Genomic DNA, 24,913 nt, shown 5'->3' with positions numbered 1-24,913 from the left:
AGTCGGTTCTGTGTGATAAGGTGCACATGAAACTAGAAACTTGTGCAATTATTTTGAATCAGAATAAACAAAATCTTGTTAAGATGTTGTGTTATACAGCTATCTATGCTTTTGAAAGACGCTCACAAGATTCAGACGTAGTTTCAGAGCCTCGTGCATCATTTGCTTGGCCTTGCAGTCATCCTGGTACTGATCTTCTCTCCAGTTTGTGACAATCTGCTGCACTTGACTGTAGAGGGAGGTAAGAAGGCCTTCCCTCTGTTCATCCTGGCCCTTCAAGCAGGTCAGCACCAAAGACAGGAACGGCTGCTGGCTCAGCAGAGACATACTGCGGGAGCAGAAACACACGATTGTTCCAAAACTACCAAGATTCCAGGGAAAAGACTCAGCTGCCACGTACCTTTTCTGTTTCTGCCTGTCCCTCTCTTTGCGAGAGGAGGAGCCGAGGTGCTGTCCCTTTTCCAGTTCCTCTCCGGCTGCTTTCAGGACATGGCCCTGGACCGATGTGGGCAGCTTGGCTATCAATGGGGCCACCAGCCAGACGCCTGATCGCTCTGAGGAGCTGGATATCAGTGAAAACAAAGATCTTAGCTTCATTCAACCCAAAATGTAGATTAAAGACAGATCCCATTATCAGTGCAGAGTTGAAATCCGCACCTTAAAATAGGTTTCATCTTGCTCGTGGTGCTGTTGCTATTGGATGCAGAGCCAGCCTGGGCTGCCGCTCCATTTCCTGAGGGGTTACTGGAGTTCATCTCAGCTGATTTCTGGAAAACCTCTATAGTGGCTTTAGCTATGTTCTCCAGGAGAGAGTAGAGCTCCTAAATATAAAATAAACACATTTATGTCGCCAGTAACAACTATAAATTCACCATTTTCTGTTACTGGGACAACAGGAAGGAGTTAGACTCACATTGTTTGTGCTCTGTTTGATCATCAGCTGCAGCTCCAGAGACGACTGCCTCATCGTCCACTGGTCCATATTCTGCCACAGAGAGAAAGTGAAAAATGATTTAGTAGGTGGCTGAAAAACATGAAATAATACACTTAGCCAGAAAAGGGCAGGAAAACCCCACGGTTTCATTTGGAAGGAAAAAAAAAACCAAAGCAGCAGATCAAAGGGGTTGATAAATAATGAACTTTATTCCTATAATTGTACAATATTTAATCACAAACAAAAGTAAAGAATTAGATTTTGCTGACAGAACTTGATGCGAGTGTTTTGTACCTGGAGGATGCGTTTGATGCGCTGCCTCTGAGGGTTGTCACCGTCATCGCTGTCCAGCTGGCGGTGAGGATAACAGATGAGCTGCAGGAGCCGCTGGGCCTGTATGTTTACCAGCACCGGGTCCTGCAGAGCGCTGCTGTCCTCAGAGAGGGACTTCAGGCAGCGTTCTCCAACCCACTCCTGCAACACAACAAGATGAGCAGTTGGGGACAGCAGGTAAAAACTTGCATCATCCTCAAGTTTCAGACTCGGTCAAGCAGAACTAGCTTGACTAAAGCTGCAATGGGTGGAGACAAAAGAGGAGGGGAGTAAAAGGCTAATTATAGAGAATAAAAGCTATAATGAGTAAAAAAAACGAGTAAATTCTCATTAAGCCTCAGGACATGTAGAAAACCTCAAAATCCACTTCTAGTTTGTTCAGCAGCACTGACGCATGTGTGCAGTGATTATTCTCACATCTGATAGGTTAGGAGCAACATCAAATGATTTCAGGATAATGAAACTAAGACTTTTTATTTTTATTTTTTAGAATTTTCTGACTTGTGGTGGTTAAATTCACTAGATTAATCCTTCCAATCCACTTCAGCTCAACTCACCTGCTGGCAGATTGTCTTCAGAACATACTTTGCGTAAACATCAAGGCTGGCTGTTTCTATGGAGACATTGCGACCCTCAGATATGTCGTCGAGGCCCGCTGGGTGCGACAGACCCGAGCCTCTTAGCTCAGCGTCACCTGCAGCAACATGAAAGAGCAAATAATCCAAGCAGCAGAATCTGTGGCCTCGTCCGTTCCTAACTCACACAAGAACCCTCAAGCTGCCCTGTTTATGATCACTCTGTTGGAGTTACAAAAACTCCTACCCAGCATAAATACGGCTTTGAGGACAGCAAAAACTGCTCCAACAACTATGCTGTTCTGTGAAGCGGCAAGAAGGTGACGATCACAGGAGGAACGGATCCCCACAGACGACTTGTCTGCAAAGTCACCAGAAAAAAAGCAACAAATCAGTTCTTTCACTATCAGAAGTAACTTGCTGAAGTGTTTGTGCTCAGTACCTGACTTGACGCCATCTTGTGGGACAGGGTTGCGCTGCGGCGTCTTAAACAGGTGCAGCAGAATTCTGCAGGTGAGTCGTGCTCCTGGCTCAGAGTCCTGCTCGCTGCAGGCTGAAGCAGACCAGATTCTTTCATTCTAACATGTTTGATGCTCTCTACATACACAGAACAGCGTTTGTTAGTGTTCATTGGGTGGTTGTTGTGATAAGAGCCACAAGCAAGGGCTGACGGCATTTGGCAGGTTTAGTCGTGATATAAAATGAGCCACATGCAACAAATCAGCTTGGCTGAATGAGGATTTCTGTCCAAAGTGATGAGATGGAAGGACTGGAGTGAGTCTTCACAGGTTCACATGATCAAACACACGCCGTTCTTTTTCCCCGACAGAGCTAAAATATTATTATGCTGGATGTTCTGGTGTGGTTTCTCAGACTTTGTCTAACACATAATGCACATTCAAAAAAACCTAATCTGGGAAAAAGCAGAATAACATCCCAGCTGAAGCTAAAACACATCATCGAAAGAAACGAAGATTAACGGGAGTTATGGTTAAGACTTGCTTAGGGACAGAGGTAAACCCTTCGACATACATCATCTGTCAATTATAAGATTAAAGGTGTTGAACACTGTTTACTAAATACATTTGTAGTGGTCTCTAGTGGGAATGAATGCCTTGTAAGTCGTACTCTGGGGAAAAAAGCTCAGATGGTGCCCGAATCAGGAAGTACAATTCAGCTGGAGGGGAAAGCAGCTTCAGACGGCAGGATCTGGAGTCTTACTTCCTGATATTTGGACATCTTGCCTCAGATTGGCCAACAGCAATGTGACTACCACTAGGACTGACAACATTTTTTTAATAAGATAGATAAGATACTTAGTGGACTGTAAGTCACGGATGTAAGTGATCACTTGCCTCTCTTTTCAGTGCTTGAAATTAATAATCAATTTACTATTCGAGAGGAAAAGATTGATTACATTGGTAGAATAAAAACACCAGAACAGATTGCAGTTTTTAAAAGAGAAAAAGAAAATTATGACTGGAAAAAGATTTATGTGGATGACACTGATGATGCATATAATGCATTTCTAGACATATTTTTGTCAATCTATGACAGCCATTGTCCACTAAAGAAGTTTTCTTAAAATCTCAAAAAGAAAAAACCATGGATGACAAAAGGTCTGGAAAGAGCTTGTAAAAGGAAAATAAGTTATATAAGATTTTTTTGACAAATAGAACTAAGGAAAATGAAGACAAATATAAGAAATATAGAAACAGATTAACAAGTATTTTGCGATATGAAAAGAAAAGTTATTATGAAAAGCTGCTTCAAAAATCTAAAAATAATATAAAGGCTACCTGGAGTGTACTTAATAAGATAATATAAAATCAGAATATATGTTTTCCAACATGTTTTGTAAAAGAAGGTAATGTAGTGATTAAGAATATTGAGAGTATAGTCAACGAATTTAATGATTGCTTTGTTAATGTAGGTCCCAATTTGGCAGAAGAGATTTCTGTACCAGGAATACACGAAGACACATTTTTTAATTGTACTTCTTATAAATGTAACTCAATGTTTCTTGGAGGAGTCTGTGAGAGTGATATTATAGATGTGGTGAGTAAATTTAAGAGTAAAAAGTCCATGGATTGTGACGGCCTTGATGTCATTAGTTAAAGAAGTTCTTCATAGTATCCTTCAGCCATTAACTTATATTTGTAACAAATCATTTCAAACTGGAATTTTTCCAGATAAAATGAAAATTGCCAAAGTGATCCCATTATATAAAAATGGATATAAACAGGTTGTGTCAAATTATAGACCAGTATTTTTGCTGCCTACATTTTCAAAGATTCTTGAAAAACTATTTGAAAACAGACTAAATTATTTTCTTGAAAAATATGATTTATTGAATGACCAGTGGTATGGGTTCAGAAGAAATCACTCAACATCTCTAGCAGTGATGGAATTTATTGAAAATATTGCAACAATTGTGGATAAAAAACAGATTGGAATAGGTGTGTTCATTGATTTACGCAAAGCCTTCGATATGATAGATCATTCTTTACGGTTACAGAAATGTGAAAGATTTGGTTTAAGAGGTGTTGTACAACTTTGGTTAAATAGTTACTTGGAAAGAAGGTTCCAATATGTGAGTATTAATAATATGAAATCTAAACTTAGAAAAGTAACTTGTGGAGTTCCACAAGGATCGGTGTTGGGACGTAAGCCATTTTTACTTTATATAAATGATATTTGTACAGCTAGTGATATTTTAAAATATGTGATGTTTGCTGATGATACAAACTTATTTTGTTCTGGAGATAACAAAGGAATTACTGAAAACAGTGGAAACAGAATTGATGAAGTTAAATAGATGGTTTGTATTTAATAAACTATCACTGAATGAAAGTAAAACAAAATGTATGTTGTTTGGAGGTATTAAGAGTAATATTGAAGTAAAATTGAATCTAAATAATGTTGAAATTGAAAGAATATATGAGACTAAAATTTTAGGAGTAATAATTGATGATAAACTTTGTTGGAAGTCTCACATAGATCACGTGAAACGTAAATTATCCAAGTCTATTTCTATTCTTTATAAAACAAGAGATTTATTGCACAAGAGCTGCCTTTATTTACTGTACTTCCCTTTGCTTGCCTTATATGAGTTATTGTGTGGAAATTTGGGGGAAAACATACAAAACACATCTGGATTCAATTTTTAAATTGCAAAAAAGAGCTATTAGAATAATAAATAAAGCTGGATATAGGGAGTCCACAAACCAATTTTTTGTAGGATCAGCTATTTTAAAATTTAAGGACATTATATATCTTAAAACTTTAGAAATGATGTATAGAGTGGTGAAAAAGAATGTTCCAATTTGTATTTTAAGTATGTTTAAATTAAGAGATGGAAAATATGATTTGAGGGGGTCTCATATGTTTGAAATACCTAAAGTGAGAACTAATGCTAAGTATAGATGTGTGTCGGTTTTGGGAGTGAAGTTCTGGAATGGACTTAATGATGAACTGAAGATGTGTTATTCTTTGTCATTTTTCAAGACATTTTTAAAAATTGGCATCTTCCAAAGTTATAGAAACTTAGTTTGATGTCTAACCTTGTGTTGATTTGATTTCTTGATTTATCATTGTTTTTTCTTTAAATGTTATGAATCTTATCTATCAGCCCTACTTTTTTTTCCTCTTGGTTAAGGATTTGATTATCTCTGTGGGGGTTAAGGATAGGCTAATTATAAGCCACTAGGCTTCAACCTATTCCTTTTTTTGGTTGCTTGATTACTTTTATGTAAAATTGATAAATTGTTGTTGTTGATTGAATAAAAATATCCAATAAATAAAATACCTAATTGGTCTCTGTACCGTCATGAAGGGACTGTTTTCCATCTAATTTCCCCTGTCTCCTCATGAAGAACTAATCTCCTTGAGATATGGCTCAAGGCCTTTGATGCCTCTGCATCTAAACTGTTCTAACTAGCTGTTTGCCTCCCCCTACAGCTCAAGAGAAGACCAAGAAGAACTCTCTTAGAAATCAGAAGAACTCTATTAAATAATCATAAATAACGTCTGTTAGTCAAACAATCATGTGAAGCCTAATGTTAAATCAATCTGTGAAATGAGAATATTAATTACTTGATATTATAATACTGTAATCAGTAGTTTTATATAACAATTAACTTGGTACAGAAGCACTAGACACTCCCATCACAAGTAATGTTAAAATCACATGACACATTCCTTTTGTCTCTCCAATCAGAGCTTTCCTTTCTGACGCGTGGCGTGGTCTGTGCGGTGTTTATTTTTGTTGTCAAATTCTGATTCGACCATAAATCAAAACATCTGAATTATAAAACTAATTCCCACGTCACCCTTAACTCAGTTCAAACGTTCTAGAGTTTCGAGCCAGCCACTCGTAACTTTTTAAACACAAAGAACCTTGACCAGCTGGATAATAAAACCTGTTGAAAGCTACATCTGAATGCAACGCAGTTCAGCGTAAAGCTGAACTCACTGACCCTTCAGGGTCCCGCTGAAGCAGTCAAACAACTGTCGCTTACCTGGAGGCAATCCCAAGACTAGTCTGTCGTACCGTACGCTGTTTCATCGGCTCTGGTACCAAAGGGGGGGGGGGGGGGGGGGGGGGGGGGGGTCCGAGGACCTGGCATTCTGGATCTACAACGGAAGTCTCCACCAAGGGTATGTAGAACGGCAAGATGGCGTCTGAATGTGGTTTTTGAAACTCCGACTGTGGTTTAGAGCAAAAACATTCGCTCCCACACAGAACTAATGCTTCTCCGGAAATGAGAGTTCTGATAACAACATTCCACATTTACACATCCATTTTGCCTCATTCACACCTAGATCCATTCATCACACAGAGTGTTTTGAGTTAGCCTTGTTTTAAATTGTTTAGAAATAAATCTTCTTAAACTTTAAAACTTGTCTCTCTCTCTCTCTTTTGACTCTGGGTTAATACAAAGTGTTACCTAATCCCTGCAATAAAAAGTTCCGATCTTCTGTTTAAAGTAATATTCAAAAATACATCAAATTGATCTCATATTTTCTATGGAATCTCACCTTTGATGGCTCTTACGTAAGATGTAACTAACGAATCATTACATCTCTGATGTGTGGACGGTGGGCCTTTTATGGTCCTTGACTGTAAATCAAGAGTGGTAGAAGTTTGGCCCTCCAGCATCAGCTGCTGATAGATGATAAATACTTTTTAAAGGGGTGTATTGATGTCAGGCTTGACAGATGTTTGTATGAATCTAAATCTTTTGCAAATGGAAAGAGTTCATCACAACTAGGTGATGAACACATCTTTCTAACTCAACTTTGTTGTAAATGGGAACAAGAACCCTCCCTGACTTTTACTGAAGAGCAGACGTGTGAGCGCCGCTTGTAGAACTTGAGCAAACACAGAAAGGGACTCAGATCTTGGTTTTGTTGTTGCTGATGGACTAAAAGCTGTTTTAAATAGCAAGAAACTAGAAAACAACATTGACCCAACAGATCTGAATGCCTGGACGTGTTGTAAAGTGTCGTGGGGGGTTTTAGAACCCTGGAAGGAGATTTTAGTGGTTTTTCCCTCCCATGTGTTTTTATGAACTTTTAGTCGTTTGGTTGTTAGTCTTTTAATCATGTTTTCATTTTGACGTTTTTCTTTGTGAAGCACTTTGATTGGTTTTCTGATAAGTGTTATGTAAATAAATTTTACTTACTTATGTATTTCTTTCATTGAGACAAACATAAGACTCTTTATGTCTCAAATCAAAGACTTAAGCATCATTTTCTACAGAAAACCGCTAATTTTTTCCTTACCTTTAAATATTGCATTTGTCATGCATTTAAATTGAGAATGTATAAAAATAAAAGAGACATTCCTGAAGTTACAAAAGTCAAATTTCAACACGGCAGCTTGGCACACATCTAGGGATGTTCCGATCACATTTTTGGCCCCTGATCTGTGTGGTTTTGATTTTGAGCATCTGCTGATCCGACACTTTAACAATGCTTTAACACAAGAAGAAAGAAGAACACATCCAAGTTTCCTTAAAATACGTCCAACTCTTGAGACAACATGTTAGTGCTGCATTAGCCTGCTAGCTAACAGCTACATGTTATGGTGTCTGAATTCCTCGGCTGCCGTAAAATGGGTGAGGTTAAGGTGTTGTCTATGAAGCAAATGTTGATGTAGTGGACATTTTTCAAATGAAAACAAAGCCATTATTATTACATTTTAAAATTCCTCCTGAAATAGAATTTTACAAAGTCCTGCTTGTTCTTTTATCAAGAATGCTTACCTGCATTAAGGAGGGAGGGGATGGCCACACAGCGAACCAGGTCTTCTAGGAGTAAACACTGTCTGGCAATAAGGATAGCTACAAAAGTTGCCAGGGAGTCATGGAAGGATAGATCACTGACCTGAGTGGCACACAATCAAAATTAATTTAACATGAAAGCACAGAAAATGAACAATCTGATGAGAATAATGAGAATAAACTTACGTCTACATTACACAGCAAGTCATTGAAACCGCAGTTTCCGTTATTGGAGGAGCAGCAAAGAGCTTTGAGAATGCCGAGCCACTCTGCGCTCAGGGAGCGGCAGTACGCCGTCAGCTCGGCACACAGGATCCCGATATCATTCACCCTGGAAACACGTGACCCGCCATGAAAACAGCACCTCCACAAAACAGAGGGGCAAAAACCCGAAGCAATCAGAACTCCATCACGGCTTACCTCTCGGGGTCTCGGTGGTCCACACAAACATCCATGAGAACGTTACAAACAAAACTGTAGCGGTTGGCCGGGCTGTCGTTGAGGATTTTGCCCACCATGGAGTGATTAAAGTTGTGGGCCGAGGGGTTGGCGATAGCCTCCATCATGAACACCGGATCCCAGAGCATGTTGGAATCCGACGGGTCGATGTTGCAGTAGATGGAATTCTTCACTTTGGAGCAGAACTCGCTGTGAGAGCACAGAGTGGTGAACGAAAATTACTCAGCTGCAAAAATCCATAACAACGCCGTTCGGATGGGGATGTGTGCTGCAGGGGTACACTAATACATTTTAAACATCATTTCAGTTTCTGACACCTGATTTTTTTCCCCCAATACCTAAAAATTTCTCCAAATTTGTTCTTGAGGTGACTGCAAGACGTGTAGAGGTCATACAGGTAGGCCAGGATACAGCGTTCAGCAGAGGAGCAGTCAGCTGGATTCACACCCGACTTCACCACGATCCGCAGTCTGTTAGCAACACGCACACGCACTCACACGCACGCACACACACGCACGCACGCACGCACGCACGCACACACACACACACACACACACACACACACACACACACACACCTCATTTAGCAATGTAGTTCCAGAAAAAAGTCTCGCTTAATGATGATTTCTCTTTTCTTGGACAGATTAAACATCCTGTGGTTAAAAGCTCAGCTGAAGCCAGCAACGGGCTGACGTACCTTTCAGTAAACACTAACTGTCCATTTAAAAGCAGCTTTGAGGTGGTTTTGTGCCAAAGAAGTCAAAACATACAAAATGAATGTTTATCCACTAATCTAAACTTAATTCAGGCTACAAACAAACCCAGGGCTCTCCCATTAACATACTTATAACAAATGTTTACCATGAAAACTCTACATCATCTTTCTAGATGCGGTAATAACTGATCCAACTTTGTATTTTGTATTCTAGAGACGCGTGGCTCTACTTGCACTTGCCAGCATCACCGGGAAATAAAGTCTTCTGATGAAAGTCAGAAGAATGAGTTTGTGGAAAAAACACAAACTGCCAATTATTCTTTAACCTTCTTCTCCAACTCAAACATTCTGTTTTTACTACTTTAATTAAAATTTTAATTGAAGCCTTAACCCCACTAGCATCCAGTTGTGGATGCATTAAATTGCCGTTTCTGTTCATTTAAAAGCAGATGACACAGAGAAAGAACAAAATAAAACGTTGGTAAGTTTTTAGTAGAATGAGGAACCGGGTGAACTTTAAGTGACGTACCCATCAAAAACCTGCGCCGTCTGCTCAGGGTTGAGGATGAGACAAGAGTGGTATCTCCTCAGCACAGCTACGATACACAGACACAGGCTAGTGGTGTAGCTGCCCACCAGGCTGGAGGACTTCAGCAGCAGCTCTGCTTCCACCAAACTCAACTCGTTCAGCAACTACAAAACATAAAAGCTTCAGAAAAGCTTCACTGCCACTAAAGGTGACCTGTCTAGCTGAATCGGAGCTACGTGGTACCTGTATAGCAAAGTCTATGAGGCCACTAATGTTGAGGGAGTACTCCATGAGGTCAAAGATGAACTGAATGTGTTGGACGAGAGGAAGGTGATAGGACATCCCTAAGGCAAAGCTGGTGATCTGCTCCAGAACGTTTCTGGACACCTGCACACGAGAGAATAAAACAACTCAGTGGAAAAGTGTGTACGCTCAAATGTTTGTTTTCTCAAACTCTACAAACCAAAATCACTCGTTTGTTTGATGGCAACTGGTTGAGTTATGAATCAAGGGACTGTTAAATATTTTAGAGCTTCTTAGGAAAATTTAAATGAATAAGAAAGGAGACCGATTTACAAAATATGAAGCTAGCAGCCCAATGGGTGTGAACACAACAGCGTACACCCACTAGAAGAAAGCCCGGCAGAGCCTTTTGTACCAAAAACAGGAGCGCACCTTTGATCTTCTTACCTGACCCAGTCTGCATGGAAACAAACTGGTTTGCATCCAGAAAATATTATCAGGCTTAAAAACCACCCTTTTAAAAAATACCATGTAAAATACATAAAAGCAATTAAATGTTTTTTGGTCCCCTGGGGCTTCCATATAGATTTAAAATTTTAAAATGTGCCCATTTTCACAGTTTTTTGGATCAAAATCTGTTGTAAAAGACCCATTTCCACTTTACCGGACCTGCACAGCATGCACAGGGTCACCATGAAAGGACCATCTTCCAGGCCGTTTCTGGAACCAGTGGAGTACCTGAACTGGGGTATGTGCTCAGGATGGCCCGGTAGTCACTGAGCGGGACTTGCCGTTAGCTCATGTTGACTGGTTGTAACTCAGTGGGAAATGACACCAGGACTGGGAGACATCATCAATCAATCGGCAAATGGAAGGAAAAGAAAATAAGCACTGTTGATGTTTTAAAGTTTCTGTTTCTAAACTCCCAAAGCCAGAAATGCAGCGGAAATCCCCCCACACTGCCATAATGTAGGCCGCGTTGTGGTTTTCTACAGAGCACCATAAAACAGCGCTTCTTCTGGTTACTTTTATATCTCACAGTCACTCTCCCCTTCCCTTGAATGAATTAAATTACGACGCGCTTTGACAGAATCTAACTTTTTTATGTTAGTAATGTCTGTGGAAGCTAATCAGTGATGACATCACTTGCTGCCGAAACGGTCGCGATATGCAAACGTCTCAGCAAAGTCCTGAAAGGGATGATCGTGAGCCAACAGCTGAGAGAACCGAGCCATCATCGTATTTTACCCGTCACCTCTTTGCAACCTTCTCAGTGGTCTAGTGGTAGAGTGTCTGCCTTGGGACTGGGATCGGGGTTAAAAATGGGACCCCAATCCTCCCTGCTTGACAGCAACCATGCCCTACAGCTGTGGCTCCCAACCTAAAATCCCAATAACACACCCAATGGTATAATCTAAACTCCATAAGTGTTAAAACTCTGTAGGTCTGTGTAACGTTTGTAACTAATCAGATTTAATGTGCGTATGCAGGCAGGAGTGCTGGGGTTGGGGGTTCTGGCTCGTCTAGAACACAGGTCTTCAAGGATCAAAGGTTGGGAACCACTGCTCTACAGGACAATCTGTACTCTCCTCAATTGCTTTCTTAATCTATGGCCAGTCCAAAAACATCAAGTGAAAGGTGACAAACTGGTTTCCATACCTGTGAGGTGACCTGGTGCTGGTCAAAGTGGGAGAGGTGCTGGAATTTAGAGAAGATGTCTTCTGCAGTAGGAAAGGCTTCTGGCTTACTTCTTTTCCTCTTTTGCCCTTCTTCTCCTCCTGTTTGTGCAGGAGAGAGATGATTAAAAAAAGAGAAAATTGGTGGATGGAATTCTTTCCAGTCTACCAACTAGGCCAGCTGTGAAATCTACATAAGCGGTTAGGCTGTCATCTTTTTCTCTTCTTTTTTTCAGCCTCCTTTTATTTGAAGCTTCTGTGCAAAACGACACATGGTGATAGAGGGTACTTCAAAGGAATAAAAAATGGGAGTTGTGCTTTTCATTTATGAGAAACACAGCTGAGAGCTGAGGCACATCATGAGCTTAGAGGTATGTGTCACACGATCGTCCCAATCTGTGCAGGAAATCTTAAATCACCTTGATAAGGTCACCTGTATCTGAGGAGATGTGACTGTGAACAGATGAGAGCCATTAGCATAGAGATGGAGTGGAAACAAGCACGCACGCACACACACACACCTTTACCCAGCGTGTTTCTGGCCCCACACACACCAGGGGACACACTCTAGACCTTGTTTTTACCCTGAGTCTAAATGCTGACAGTGTTTGTCCTGAGGACGTTTATATTTCAGATCACCATTGCATTTTCTTTAACTTGTCAGTTTCTGCGTCCCCACCTCCTGCTCGCCGTCTAGTTAGTTCTCGTTTTCTTAATGAGAGCACAGCTAGCAATTTTTCTGCTGCTTTTGATCCACCCTGTTCTTCTGATAATGACCCAGATTCCTTAACTTCTCAGTTTAACGAGCACTGCCTCTCCATTCTGGACAACATCTGTCCTGTCAGAACCAGATCAGTTCCTGCAGTGAACCCTACTCCCTGGTTTAATGACAGCCTTCGCAGCCTGAAGTGCCAATGCAGAAAAATTGAGCGTTTGTGGAAGAAAACCCATCTCCACGTCCATCTGCTGCACCTAAAGGATCTTCTGACATCCTTTAACTCTGCAGTCAGAGACGCTAGGGTTTCCTATTTCTCCAACCTGGTGTCCCAGAGCAAAGGGAACCCCAAGGTGCTGTTTAACACCATCAGCACCATCGTCTCTCCTGCCACTCCTACAGCCTCCATCCACTCTGTTGTAGACTGTGAGAACTTTCTGTCTTTCTTTGTGGACAAAGTCAATAAGGTTAGATCTAGCATCTCTCCTTCAGCCTTATCGCTGCCTCTCCCGACTCCAACCAGGCCCATCATCCTAGATAGCTTTGCTCCTGTTTCTTTGCCTGAGTTAACCAAACTAGTTAACTCTATGAAGACCTCTGCATGCCCCCTCGGCATCTTACCCTCATCTTTGTTTAAAAGTGCTTTTCTGTCCATTGGTCCCAGCGTGCTCTCTATAATTAATGCTTCTCTGGTTTCTGGTCAGGTCCCTGCTTACTTTAAGAATGCTGTAATCCACCCGCTTCTTAAAAAACTGAGTCTCGACCCCTCTCTCCATAGCAACATTTATTGGGCCATTCCCATCTGTACCGGGTCGGCCCGGGCCGGGTAGCGTAGGTTGTTTACATATCTGGGTGGCCTGGTATTTTTCCGGGCCAACCAAGGCTCATTCTCAGCCCTCTTCTCGAAGGGGTCTGCTTCAGGTCGACCAGGGCCAACACACCCACTGCTGACAGCAAATTCACACCTTCCATTAGAGCAAGCCTCTGATTGGTGGGTAGAATCAGCCCACATGGGCTTAAGGCAAGGATGTGTGGAATCAACCGCGCCAACCTGGGGCCGACTGGGGCTACCCGGCCCGGGCCGACCCGGTACAGATGGGACTGGCCCCTAAGATAGCTTCCAGTCCAGTTTTCCTAGAGCTCATTCTACTGAAACAGCTCTTCTTAGGGTCTCTAATGACCTTCTGACTCACAGTGATGCAGGGGACTGTTCTGTTCTGGTCCTGCTGGACCTGACTGCAGCCTTTGACACTGTTGACCATCACCTGCTACTGGAGGGGCTGAGAGACTGGGTAGGCCTATCAAGCAATGCTCTGGAGTGGTTCTCCTCTTATCTCTCTGAGCGCTCCTTTTCTGTGGCCGTCTCCAAGTTTAGGTCCTCCACCACCTCGCTTACCCATGGTGTCCCACAAGGTTCTGTGCTGGGGCCTCTGCTCTTCCTCCTCTATCTGCTTTCTCTTCAGCACATCCTGAGCTCCTTCAAAGGAATCTCCTACCATCTTTATGCAGATGACATCCAACCGTACATCTCCTTTAAGCCCCATAAGATGTCTAAGCTTCAGCTGTTACACACCTGCTTAGACTCTATCAAAACCTGGATGGCTGGGAACTTTCTTCAGCTGGATGAAGATAAGACTGAGATCCTCATCTGTGCCCCAGACAAGCTGGTTCCCAAAGTCAGAGACTCTCTTGGTCAGCTTGCTTCTCAAACCAAACCTTCTGTCAGGAATCTTGGTGTGACCTTTGACCCAGCTCTCACCCTGGATTCTCATGTCAGTTCTCTTGTTCACTCTTCCATCTCAGGAACATTGCTAAGCTGAGTCCCATTCTGTCCCGCTCTGAACTTGAGACAGTTCTCCACACCTTCATCTCCTCACGCTTAGACTACTGTAACTCTCTTTTCCCGTGTCTGAGCAGAACCTCCCTGAACCGTCTACAGGTGGTTCAGATTGTCTGTGCTCTGCTTCTGACCAAGTCCTCCAAACACACCCACATCACCCCGCTTCTCCTCCAGCTTCACTGGCTGCCAGTCAACTTCAGGGTTCATTTCAAGATCCTGGTTCTGGTCTATAGGGCCTTCCATGGACAAGCACCATCTTACATTGGTGATCTTCTTAGTCCCTACACCCCCAGCAGGACCCTGAGGTCCAGTGATCAAAGCCTACTGGTTGTGCAGCACCAGGCTAAAGACCAAAGGTGACAGATCATTTGCTGCTGTGGCCCCCAGACTCTGGAACTCTCTCCCCCTGAGCCTGAGATCAGCGGACTCAGTGGTCTCCTTTAAAAAACAGCTGAAGAGTCACTTGTTCAAGCTGGCTTTTGGCGTGACCTTCATCACCCTCTCCTTATTCTGCTCTCCCCACCTATTCCGCCTTCCTCAGGATCCACTGATTTCCCTCTTTCCTGTTCACCCTCTCTCTCTCTCTTTAATCACAATTGTCTATTTTTTGCTCGTTTTAAATATATTTTTAACCATTTTCTAAATTATTTTTTAAATTTTCACATTTTTTGTTTTTGTGAAGCGCCTCGTGATTTTTATCTTGAGAGGCGCTATAGAAATGACATTTTCTTCTTCACACACACATGGATAATAAACAAGCCCTTTTGTAGAAGGTCAGAAAACAAGGGTTATATTCTATTAAAGAGGAGAATTCCCAGGACCAGCTAGTGTAAAACTGTCAGTTATCAGGATGGTCCATGTTTTTATGGAAAAGAACGGAGCTTCTGCTTTCCGCTCTGCTGCTTCCAGGAAAAACAATATCTCTGATGTGATAAACACACAATATTCAGGAAAAACAATCCAGCTGGTGAGAGGAAAGCACTTGTGAAACATGATAAAGGTAAACCAAACCAGGTTTAAACACGCCCCTAAATGAGAACAAGACCCAACTAAACCAGGAAGCTCTGGAACATCAGTCAAACAAAAGGTGACCCTCTGAGAACTCGCCTGTTTCTGCGGTGCTTTTGCGGTTGAGCACCTTCAAGATGTCTTTGGTAATTTTCTTGATGGTGTGTCGCGCCTCATCTCTCAGTTTGCCCACGCCGTAGAGGACCACTAAACGCTGGTTGCATTCGTGACTGGCACTTTCCTCCTGAAGATGGAAAACAAAACTAAACTGGACGCAGTCTAGAGTCTGAGCAGCACACAGAAACGTTCCTCATCCGGAGAAAACAGTCAAATAAACATCTAGAAAAAAAGAATCCAGCAGCTCAAGACTTGGCTAAAGCCATTTAAGATATTCATGCAGCTATTTGCACCATTTTAATATTCCAAGCTAAGTTTTATTGCGTTAGAAATCTGAAAATGCCCCCGATTGACAACACAGAGAGGGAGAAGAACGAAAATCTCTAAATGAGCTGTAGAAAAGGCGATTCCTGATGAATCCTTACCTGTGGAATAGGGAAGTGGGTGGCATACTGGATGTGTCGGGGTTGATCGTACAGCTGCGGGAAGGCGGGGTCCATGCCTTTATCCTTATGGCTGCTCTTACTGTCCAGGTCTGGAGCAGGCTTCTCGGGGGAGGGGCTCCCCTTGGACTCACAGTGCATCGGAGGTGAAAACATCTGCAGAGACACGTTCTGAAATCACCTCAAGAAAAAATAAACACACACACACAAGAAGAGCTTTCTGATCAACCTATTTATGTCCCTATTCTGATGATTACCTCGTCAAAATTAGCACTAGAGTTGTGATCGATCTCCATGGACTCAGACAGACCGGTGTCCTGGTGAACACAGAACCAGATGTTACCATCTCAACATCGTAGCACAACAAAACAGACAGATGCCTCCAACGTGCCTCCATCTTCACGCTGCTGCCCACGTCTTGCTCTTTCCGCTCGGATTCGTCAGAGTGCTCGTCGCTCGGGGACCGCGGCCTCGGAAGGTGGGAGTCGGACGCCAGGTCGCCACGGGAGATCAGCGTGCACATGTAGATGTTGTGGGAAAAGACGTCGTGGCGGATGAGCTCGCAGAAAAGAAGGACGAGGTTGGAGAACTCGATCCGCTCACTTTCATTTCCGGGCTCCGCTGGAAAACGATGCAAATGATTCAATACCAGGACTTCCCTGTTCAAGTCTTTGGAATAAATATGAAGAAGGTAAGGGAATCAGAAGAGCAAAAAAAGGATTTAAAGGTTCCTTCAGCTATTATAGAGATCAACCGTGACTAAACACAGCGGGGAATGGTGGGAATAAGGACTCACTGAGCGTGGGCGCCTGCGTGTCTAGAAACTGCAACAGAACGTCCTGGAAAACCGGCAAAGTTGCAGCGGAGAGGGATCCGGACGACACGGAGCCTTTCTCATCCACCACCTCTGACTCACCACACCTCTGCGGACAAACGCCACACACGCACGATGAATCTCCCCAAACGCTTTGATTTTACAGTCTAAAAAAAGAACATGCGAGTTCACACCCAGGGACAGATTCATCTCACCTCTGCTTCTATTTCAGCCTGTCTCTTCTCCAGTAGTTTGGCCACCACCATGGCTCTGTGTCTGCCGGAGCGCTTGCAGCACACGGCCCACTCACACAGCAAGGTCACCACAGCGTCATCGTCAGGAGACATCTGGACAAGAACAGGAGTTACAGGACAAACGAGCTCAGAACAGGATCACATGTTGAGTAAATTACACCACAGCCGTATAATCTGATTTATACTTTGGCTAACTCAATAATAATGAGGCTTTTCGGCCGCTGTGTTATATCCATGCGCCCAGCGGTGCTTTGTGGTGGTGTAGTCTCAAGTCTAAATTAGCTCCTGGAAGTCCTTCCTGTTACTTCTTACTTTTCATTTGCAGTTGACATGATTATTGAGCTCACCAAGAATAATTGGTATCATTATGGAGTCATTTTAATCACTTTTGCAGACAAAATGCTAACTTCTGCTATTCACTTCCATTGTTTATGCTAAGCTAAAGTAGGCAGACTGCTGCCAGACCAGGAGAATTACTGCGCTGGTTACAAAATGCTTTTTTCGTCACTTATCTAACTCTGGGAAATACAGAAATACAAGACTAAATTTCACCTAGGGGTGGAATATCCTTTAAAACGGAGCGTCTCGTAGGATCAGAAACTTTCTGATTAGACTTCGTGCACCAACAAAAAGACTATGCTTACCTCGTGGCCATCTTTACTCTGCCCAGAACCAAATATCCTGTTGTAGAGGGAATCCAGTGAGTTGTTAAAGTCCGACTTCTCAAAGCTGTGGTTGTCTAAAACCTCCAGGGTGTGAAGAACCCTTCCAATGGTAAAACCTGGGAAGGGATTACACCGTATCCAATCATGCTCACAGGGTGTTAAACAGTCTGCAGTCAGAGGGTGGGGGCGGGGTTACGCAGCTCCTACCTGCTGTGGTCTCCTGGCACTTATCAAACGACCACCTGAACTCCACCGCCTGGCCCCGCTCCTTAACTTGCTCCTCGATTTCTCGCAACTTTACACGAACCTGCAGAGAAAGATGGAGTTTAAAAGACTTGTCAAAATTGTGATTATGAAGGAGTATAAAGGATAACTAATAATGTTTTCAGTTCATGTAAAACAGTCATTAAACTAGAATTACATATTTATTCCACATTTGTTTATATTCAATTATTTTTTCTTTTTTTTTTTTTTTTTACTCTAAAGCCATTTTCTCCTCAAACACAAATAACTTCTGTTCCATTTGAGGTTCATTAATTTTATGTTTTATCTGTATATTGTGGGCCATTTGCAGGAATAAATAAAAGTAAATAAAATAAATAAATTAAATTAAATTCTGCCTACAACATTTCTTTTTAAATCCCTCCTCAGTAAAAACTACTCTTAAAAAGTTTCCCACTTCTCCCCCTACTTGTGGAAAACTGAATTACAACCTCTAAAGAACCCTGCTGTTGCTCACACCAGATTAGTAGACGGTGTTGCCAGACAAGCTGTTGTATTTTGCATGTTTTTCCTATTGGCAGTTCAGAACAAAGGAAAAAATAGGAATCTATTACTTATTTTTTAGACGGTTTGGCCGTGATGCCAACAAAAAATTCTGACCATTTCTTCTTTGTGTGCCTTTTATTGACGGTCTGCAAACTGAAAAAGCTAACTGCTAGACTTTACGTGAGACACAGGCCCAATAAAGCAGGTAGAGAGCTACTAGTGCTGACCCGAGCCATCAAAGTTGTTTAGTGCAACGTCTGGTCAAAAGACGGCTGAAGAGGGCTGTGTCATGTGCAACTGCTTAAGTTTCTGGTTCAAGAACCACTGAAACCAGTTAGAAAGCAATAGCTTAAAATGTAAAAATCTCCTAGGTATTGCTTAGGATCACCTGTTGTGTGAAGGCAGTATTTCCCCCTGGCATTGGCAAACTGGAGGGCGCGATGGGCAGGAGGTCCAGAGGAGAACCGGTTTTGTTTCTGCTGTCTGTTAGAGAGTAATGCCACACCAACGCACTGGGACAGCACAACACTATGCTCTGATGTGATGGATGCAAAACACAAAGGCAAAAGATCTTTAAGTTTTAAATAATAATAAACCCCTAAAAGACTTGGGCGCTAGAATAAAGTCTGGTACCTGTAACATGCAGCTGAGGCCGAACACCAGAGGCCTGTGCTGTGGGCAAATGTAGAAATCTGTGAAAGGTGTCTGAGGCTGGTTCCCTCCAGCTGGCTGGGAGGTCGGGGTGGGGGGCAGGGCATTGCTTTGCTGTGTCAAGATGCCGTGTGCTGGGTGCCCTCCTGCGCCAGGGCCCAGGCTACCGTCACTTAGCAACAGGTTGAGGCGCCGTGTGCAGAAGTAAGCCAGTCGTCGTGACAAATAAGCAGACTGTACAAATTCTCCTGAGTACTGTGGCGCAGAGAGATTCACAGCATTAGCCACAACACTCGAGTGTCCATTAACAGCAGTAAGCTTACAGAGCAGCAGCAAAGGAAAGGCTGTGTGCCCCAGTGGGTGCTGTTAGCAAAGGTCAGCACCGCCAGATGAAGACACAAAAACATGACGGGCTGTGGAAGGAGCCCACACAGAGCAGGTTTTGATATAAACGTGCAGCTGCAGGATGATTAAGCCAGAATGTTTCCTAAGTGTTATCTATTTGTGTGGGAGCGCAGATGTGAATGCAGATGTGATTACCTGCAGCAGGAGGGGCAGGAGGAGTCTGAGCAGCTCGTCTTCACCGGGTCGAACTTTCTCAAAACACTCCAGCACCCACGTCAGGAACTCATGTCTGTCCAACATCCCATCCTGAAAATGCCACGGTGTTTTAGTCAAAACAGCTAAAATATATCAGTTATTCATCTGTACGTTCCTTTGGTACGGACAGCTTTTTCTTAGAAGAAACTATTTAATATAGCGCCTCTCAAGATAAAAATCACAAGGTGCTTCACAAGAACAAAATAGTAGACTAAAAAAGGATTAAAAAAATATCAAAAAGGGAAAACTTAAAAAAAAACTGAATTCAAAAAATGAGAAAGACTCTTGGTGGCCTGCCTTTTTTTAGGGTGCAACGAGACTGTTTTTCAGCCCTCTTTCTGAGGGGGTCTGCTTCAGGCCGACCAGGGCCAACACACCCACTGCTGACAGCAAATTCACACCTTCCATTAGAGCAAGCCTCTGATTGGTGGGTCGAATCAGCCCACATGGGCTTAAGGCATGCTCAATTCATCATCATTCATTATCATGCTGATTACCTAGAAGCTGAAAATGTCTCTGACTGCATTCCTTGCATAACTAGGCAAGGATGTGTGGAATCAACCGGGCCAGGCTGGGGCCGACTGGAGCTATCCGGGCAGGGCCGACCCGGTACAGATGGGAATGGCCCATAAATGAATAAGAAAATGGTGATACAGGATCCAGAGAAAGGCAGAATTGGTAGAGATGGAAGCATGAAAAGAAGGTAGTGAGGAAACACGCTTACTTATGTTTAGCCAAACGTTAGCAAAGCTAAGGTTATTTTAGGCTTTATCTTGAAAAAAATAAGTACAAATTAAGTTTTATTTTCTTGCATGACTCAAAATGTACACGTTTATTAGAACTCAAAACTAATCTCATTTGTTGAATGCAGATTTTGTTTGGGAGGTGCAGACGCAAAAAAGTCAGAAATGTCTCGTAACAAGCCATGGGTTTGAATTTTCACCAAGGAAAATAAATAAAATAAAGGAAAATACAAATAAATGTAATGACTGCAGAACAGGAAAGAACTGGTGCTGCAGATAAACTCCTCTAAATCTGATCCTGGAACAGCTTAGATGTCCGACGGTGGGAGAAACGGACCTGAAACATGAACATGGCGAGCTTCTCGTTGTACTCCCACTGCTTCATGGCCGTCTCCACATCAGCAGGCATGGTCGGCAGTGGCGAGCTGCAGCCCTGACTGGGGAACTGTCGGTAGAAGTCTGCCACCTTCTGCAGCTGCTCCCACAGATACTTGGTAATGATCTGGGTCCATTCTGCAAACGAACAAGAAACAAAAGTTGGAACAGACAAAAAAAAATCTCATTTCTAAATCAAATGAAACTACAAATACACCATTTAGATGAAAACGATCCACCTCTCACCTATACAAGGATCGATCACGTGTCTCTTTTTGACTTTAGTCTCGGTGATGGCTGCGTGATAAGCACAGGTCATCTTGATCATCCACGCAGACCGCATGACAGGAATAGAGTATTTGGCCAAGTATCCAAACACCTCCTCTTTTTTGCTGAAGATTGGAACCTGTAACAGAAACGTAAATTAAATTCGCACAAAGCTGACATCACCATCAATAAAACATACATATTATATGTATGTGTAACACAGTGAGGGGCTTGCAACCCTATGAACAGACGTTGCTTTAATTTGGCTAAGAAACTAAAAACCTCTCGGCACAATAAGTAAGAGCACAATGGGTTTACTAAAAACAAGGAAAACACATGAAGATTTCAAAAATCGATATTATTTGTGAGAAATTGTAAAATAAAAATTACAAAAGCAGCCGACAATGAGAGCATTTGTGTTTTGGGTTAAAAAATCCCTAAGACAACAAACAGATTTGGTTTATTCAGATGCACAAATATAGTGGCTTTTAAAAAGGGATTTAAACACAGAATTACTGATTTAAGCTGCTTTCGCGCCGTAACATTAGACCTGAATAATCCAGACAGGGTTTGCTAAATTAGGAGATTTGTTTTTAACAACCTGAGACTAGAGTTATCACGGTGTGAAAATTTAACCTCACAGTTATTGTGACCAAAATTATCACGGTTTTCGGTATTATCGCAGTATTTTTTTAAACGCGTTACATTTTCAGACAACTAAATATCAGGAGATTATCGTCCTCAGTTTGTGTCTAAATTTTGCCTAAAATGTGTTATTTTGTAATTATGTTGTTTATTTGTTTACATTTTTCCCCTTTAGTCTTTAAAACACCAATATTTGCCCATAACTTCTTATTTTTTGTCTGTTTGATGTCATCATTTTAAAAATATTAGATCAGATGATACTCAGTACTCAAGTAGCCTTCTAATCAGATACTTTTTTACCCTTACTTGAGTAAAAAACCCTATATCAGGAAAATATTGTCCTCGGTTTGTGTCCTTCCAGTGAGCTTTGCAGATGTGGGAAAATGTCATCAGGCAGTAATCATTGTTAAATTCATAATTATTCTCAGAGAGAGACTAACTCTTATCTGCCCCTGGGAGCTCCGTAATGCATAGCATCATTTCAACATGGGGGTGTCCTCGACACGGTTTATATGCAGGTAGCGGGCGCTGCGGCTGCTTTATATAGCGACTCGTTGCATTCTCCCTCAACCCAAATCCTCGGATCACGCATTTTAGCTAAAACGCTAACGCTTGCTTGCCTTGCGTTGACTGTAGAGTTGTGGGTGATGGTCACGCGGATGTGTCATGAGATTTGAAGCATTGCTGCCTTTCACAGACTTTCTCCTGCACGTGCTGCAAACAGGATAGCCGTCTTCTATCAACTGTCCCTTGGCATTCTTCAAATATCCAAAAAATGCCCGTACTTCCCACTTTGTCTTCTTTGAGGGATAATAAATGTCCTGAGCGCTGCCGTCTCCTCCTTTGGCCATTATTTCAGCTTTAGCTTCAAGAAAGTTTTGGTTGTAAACAACAAAGTGCGCATGTGCCGCCGGCAACTTCAGCAGATGATACGGTGGCTGGTAAGGGTCACCGCTCCTACATTGCAGCTTCGGTAATCCACCGAGATAATAGATTTTTAAAAAACAAGACGGTTATTATTATTGTCAACTTTTTTTACCGGGGTTTACCGCCACACCGGTTACCGTGACAACCCTACCAGAGACCAATTTTTCTTCTTTTACAGAGCCAACACAGCCTCCCTGTGCTCGTCAGCAAATTCAGATCATCTCCGTAGCTGCTGCGTTTGCAGAACGTTCAGGTAAAAAAAACGCTCAAACCGATCGAAAGAGCAGGATCCATCTCAATAACCATGTTCACCAAAAACCTGGACTGCTTTTCTGTGTAAGATCTCCATGGAAACAAAACAAAACCTGAAAATCATTTCATATAAACAAAGTTTAGAAAATATTACAAAAGCACCGATTAGATGCAGGAACTGAAAAAGTACTGATTTCCCAACTAATTATGTATGAGAAGAATGTAGCAATGATTTGCTATAAAGGAGAAGCTTTGAGTCCTTTAAAGATGAAGACAGGTTCCATATTTCTTCTGTTTTAATGACAGGAAGCAATCAATGAATAAACCGCTGGGAAAGGAGTCAACAAGTCTGAAAATCGATTAGAGTCCTCACAAATACAACTGGCAGCACAGAACGAAGATAACATCTTCATATCAGGGCCCTACTTTCAGTATTTGTGTAAAACTCAAGCTACCATGTAGTTAAATAAAAACAATAAAGGATGTAGTTATTAAGTGAAACTGACATATGGCACCAACAGCAACAAGTCAAGGTAATAATGGAGTAATCTGATTACACTTTTTTGTGGGAAAATGCATTAACACTTAGGATCAAATATAATTAAGCAACAAAAATTATTACATTTAATCACACATTGCTAAAAATAGTTCAATCTGTGCTGATGCTCCAGTTTTTATATGTGATGAATTTCTAAACCGTTTTGTTGAAACTGACAGAAATTCTCATCTTTTTACCAAATGTTGACATGAAAATTACACAGCACAACCAAGTGATGCAACCAGAACTACATCAATAAACAAAGAGTGTTTCCGCCACAGCATCCTATAAATAGGTGGAGTTTTTGTTACGTCAACGAACCAAACAGGTGATTTAGTAAAAGCAGCTCACCTTTTTAGCCAGCTGTGTGAGAGGTTTAGTCCCAGCTAAATCTGTGAACCAGTTATTGATGGAGCTCTGTGATCGTGCTGTGACCAACCAGAAATTGTCCTTCTGGTTGACCTGTGGTTTACGTTTCCCTGTGTCTGGAAATGTGTTGTAGCGCAGTTTCTCTGCAATGATGCTGCTGAAGTTGGAACTGATCTGTAAAGCAGCAGGACCCAGGGAGGATGGACAGGAACCATTAGTGTCAAGTGGCTGTGATTGGGACACAGTCCAGCATCACTGTTAACATGTTAGCCATTACCTTTGAGGGGTTGAAGTTGACATTTCTGGCACTTCCATGTTCATCACCAGACACAGCTGGCTGGTTATTAAAACCTTGCTTTACGTTCAGAGCAGTCAGCTCATCCTGAAACACATCAAAGTGTAAAATACTGAAAATGTAATGTTTTTATGCAAATAAATTCATTTCAGCCTCTTAATCTCAGATCACAGACAAGCGAATCACACATTTATCAAGCTCGAACGGTCTTAATTTTACTGACAGCAAAAAATAAATATAAGTTACAAAATTATCTGAGAAAACAATAGGCTCGGATTTAAACAAAATAAAAAAACTTCTTAGTTTTCAACAAAAATATGGAGCCAGAATGACACAAAATGGAAAGCAGCACTAATTAGCTAGGCCACACTCAATATCAAAACAAATTTTTGTAAAGCAGCCAAATCAATAATAACATCAGATTTTTGAAATACGATCATCATTATTTTTTATCACAAAACAAAGGAGTGGTGACAGTCTGGGTGAACGTGAAAACCACCCACCAGTTTAGCTAACGCTGCTATCAAACGAGCCGGTTGTTTTTCAACTAAGCTGCCCAACAATCTGACAACTAGGAGCAGCTCATTGTTACTGCGAGGCCCGAAACGTCTGCAGCTCTGCTAACATGCTAACTCTTGCTAGCAGCGTCTTTTGCTGGACATTTTCGCTAATAAATCGCACTTTCTCGATTTCACACTCAAAACGGTGAAACCTCACCTCTTTTTGCTTTGGATCCTGGGGATAAACGTCTGGAGGGCCAAGCCGTGGCCTCTTCAGAGGCCGGTGTTCGTAACTTAGGATACCGAAGGCAGCCATCATCCAGCGGCATCACAGCCGAGCCGACGCTTTTCTCCCCACTAAGCAGCAGCAGCTCGTT

General features: G+C 42.1%; 1 protein-coding gene across 2 annotated transcripts in view; it reads right to left on the bottom strand.

Annotated features, from left to right (window-relative positions):
• The window catches only part of med12 (mediator complex subunit 12), a 37,327-nt gene extending 12,414 nt beyond the window's left edge, over positions 1-24,913 (bottom strand). Inside the window, exons 1-31 of one of the 2 annotated variants that reach the window (XM_015949610.3) lie at positions 24,754-24,913; positions 24,019-24,123; positions 23,724-23,915; positions 20,990-21,149; positions 20,706-20,881; positions 19,566-19,676; positions 19,008-19,280; positions 18,763-18,909; positions 17,814-17,913; positions 17,586-17,722; positions 16,903-17,034; positions 16,670-16,796; positions 16,265-16,542; positions 16,131-16,190; positions 15,856-16,029; positions 15,413-15,557; positions 11,734-11,852; positions 10,075-10,218; positions 9,832-9,995; positions 8,927-9,058; positions 8,550-8,777; positions 8,316-8,460; positions 8,112-8,232; positions 2,285-2,395; positions 2,090-2,203; positions 1,825-1,961; positions 1,229-1,408; positions 914-985; positions 658-821; positions 401-562; positions 127-328 (exon numbers count right to left, since the gene is read on the bottom strand). In XM_015949610.3, the coding sequence (XP_015805096.1) occupies positions 127-328; positions 401-562; positions 658-821; positions 914-985; positions 1,229-1,408; positions 1,825-1,961; positions 2,090-2,203; positions 2,285-2,395; positions 8,112-8,232; positions 8,316-8,460; positions 8,550-8,777; positions 8,927-9,058; positions 9,832-9,995; positions 10,075-10,218; positions 11,734-11,852; positions 15,413-15,557; positions 15,856-16,029; positions 16,131-16,190; positions 16,265-16,542; positions 16,670-16,796; positions 16,903-17,034; positions 17,586-17,722; positions 17,814-17,913; positions 18,763-18,909; positions 19,008-19,280; positions 19,566-19,676; positions 20,706-20,881; positions 20,990-21,149; positions 23,724-23,915; positions 24,019-24,123; positions 24,754-24,855 (4,614 nt within the window). In that variant the 5' untranslated portion in view covers positions 24,856-24,913. The remainder of the gene's footprint in view (positions 1-126; positions 329-400; positions 563-657; positions 822-913; positions 986-1,228; positions 1,409-1,824; positions 1,962-2,089; positions 2,204-2,284; positions 2,396-8,111; positions 8,233-8,315; positions 8,461-8,549; positions 8,778-8,926; positions 9,059-9,831; positions 9,996-10,074; positions 10,219-11,733; positions 11,853-15,412; positions 15,558-15,855; positions 16,030-16,130; positions 16,191-16,264; positions 16,543-16,669; positions 16,797-16,902; positions 17,035-17,585; positions 17,723-17,813; positions 17,914-18,762; positions 18,910-19,007; positions 19,281-19,565; positions 19,677-20,705; positions 20,882-20,989; positions 21,150-23,723; positions 23,916-24,018; positions 24,124-24,753) is intronic. The other variant, XM_015949628.3, reaches the window with a different exon arrangement.

This window comes from Nothobranchius furzeri, chromosome 1, assembly GCF_043380555.1.
Source record: "Nothobranchius furzeri strain GRZ-AD chromosome 1, NfurGRZ-RIMD1, whole genome shotgun sequence".
In the NCBI taxonomy this organism is placed as follows: domain Eukaryota; kingdom Metazoa; phylum Chordata; class Actinopteri; order Cyprinodontiformes; family Nothobranchiidae; genus Nothobranchius; species Nothobranchius furzeri.
This window is presented reverse-complemented; position numbering and strand designations above follow the sequence as displayed.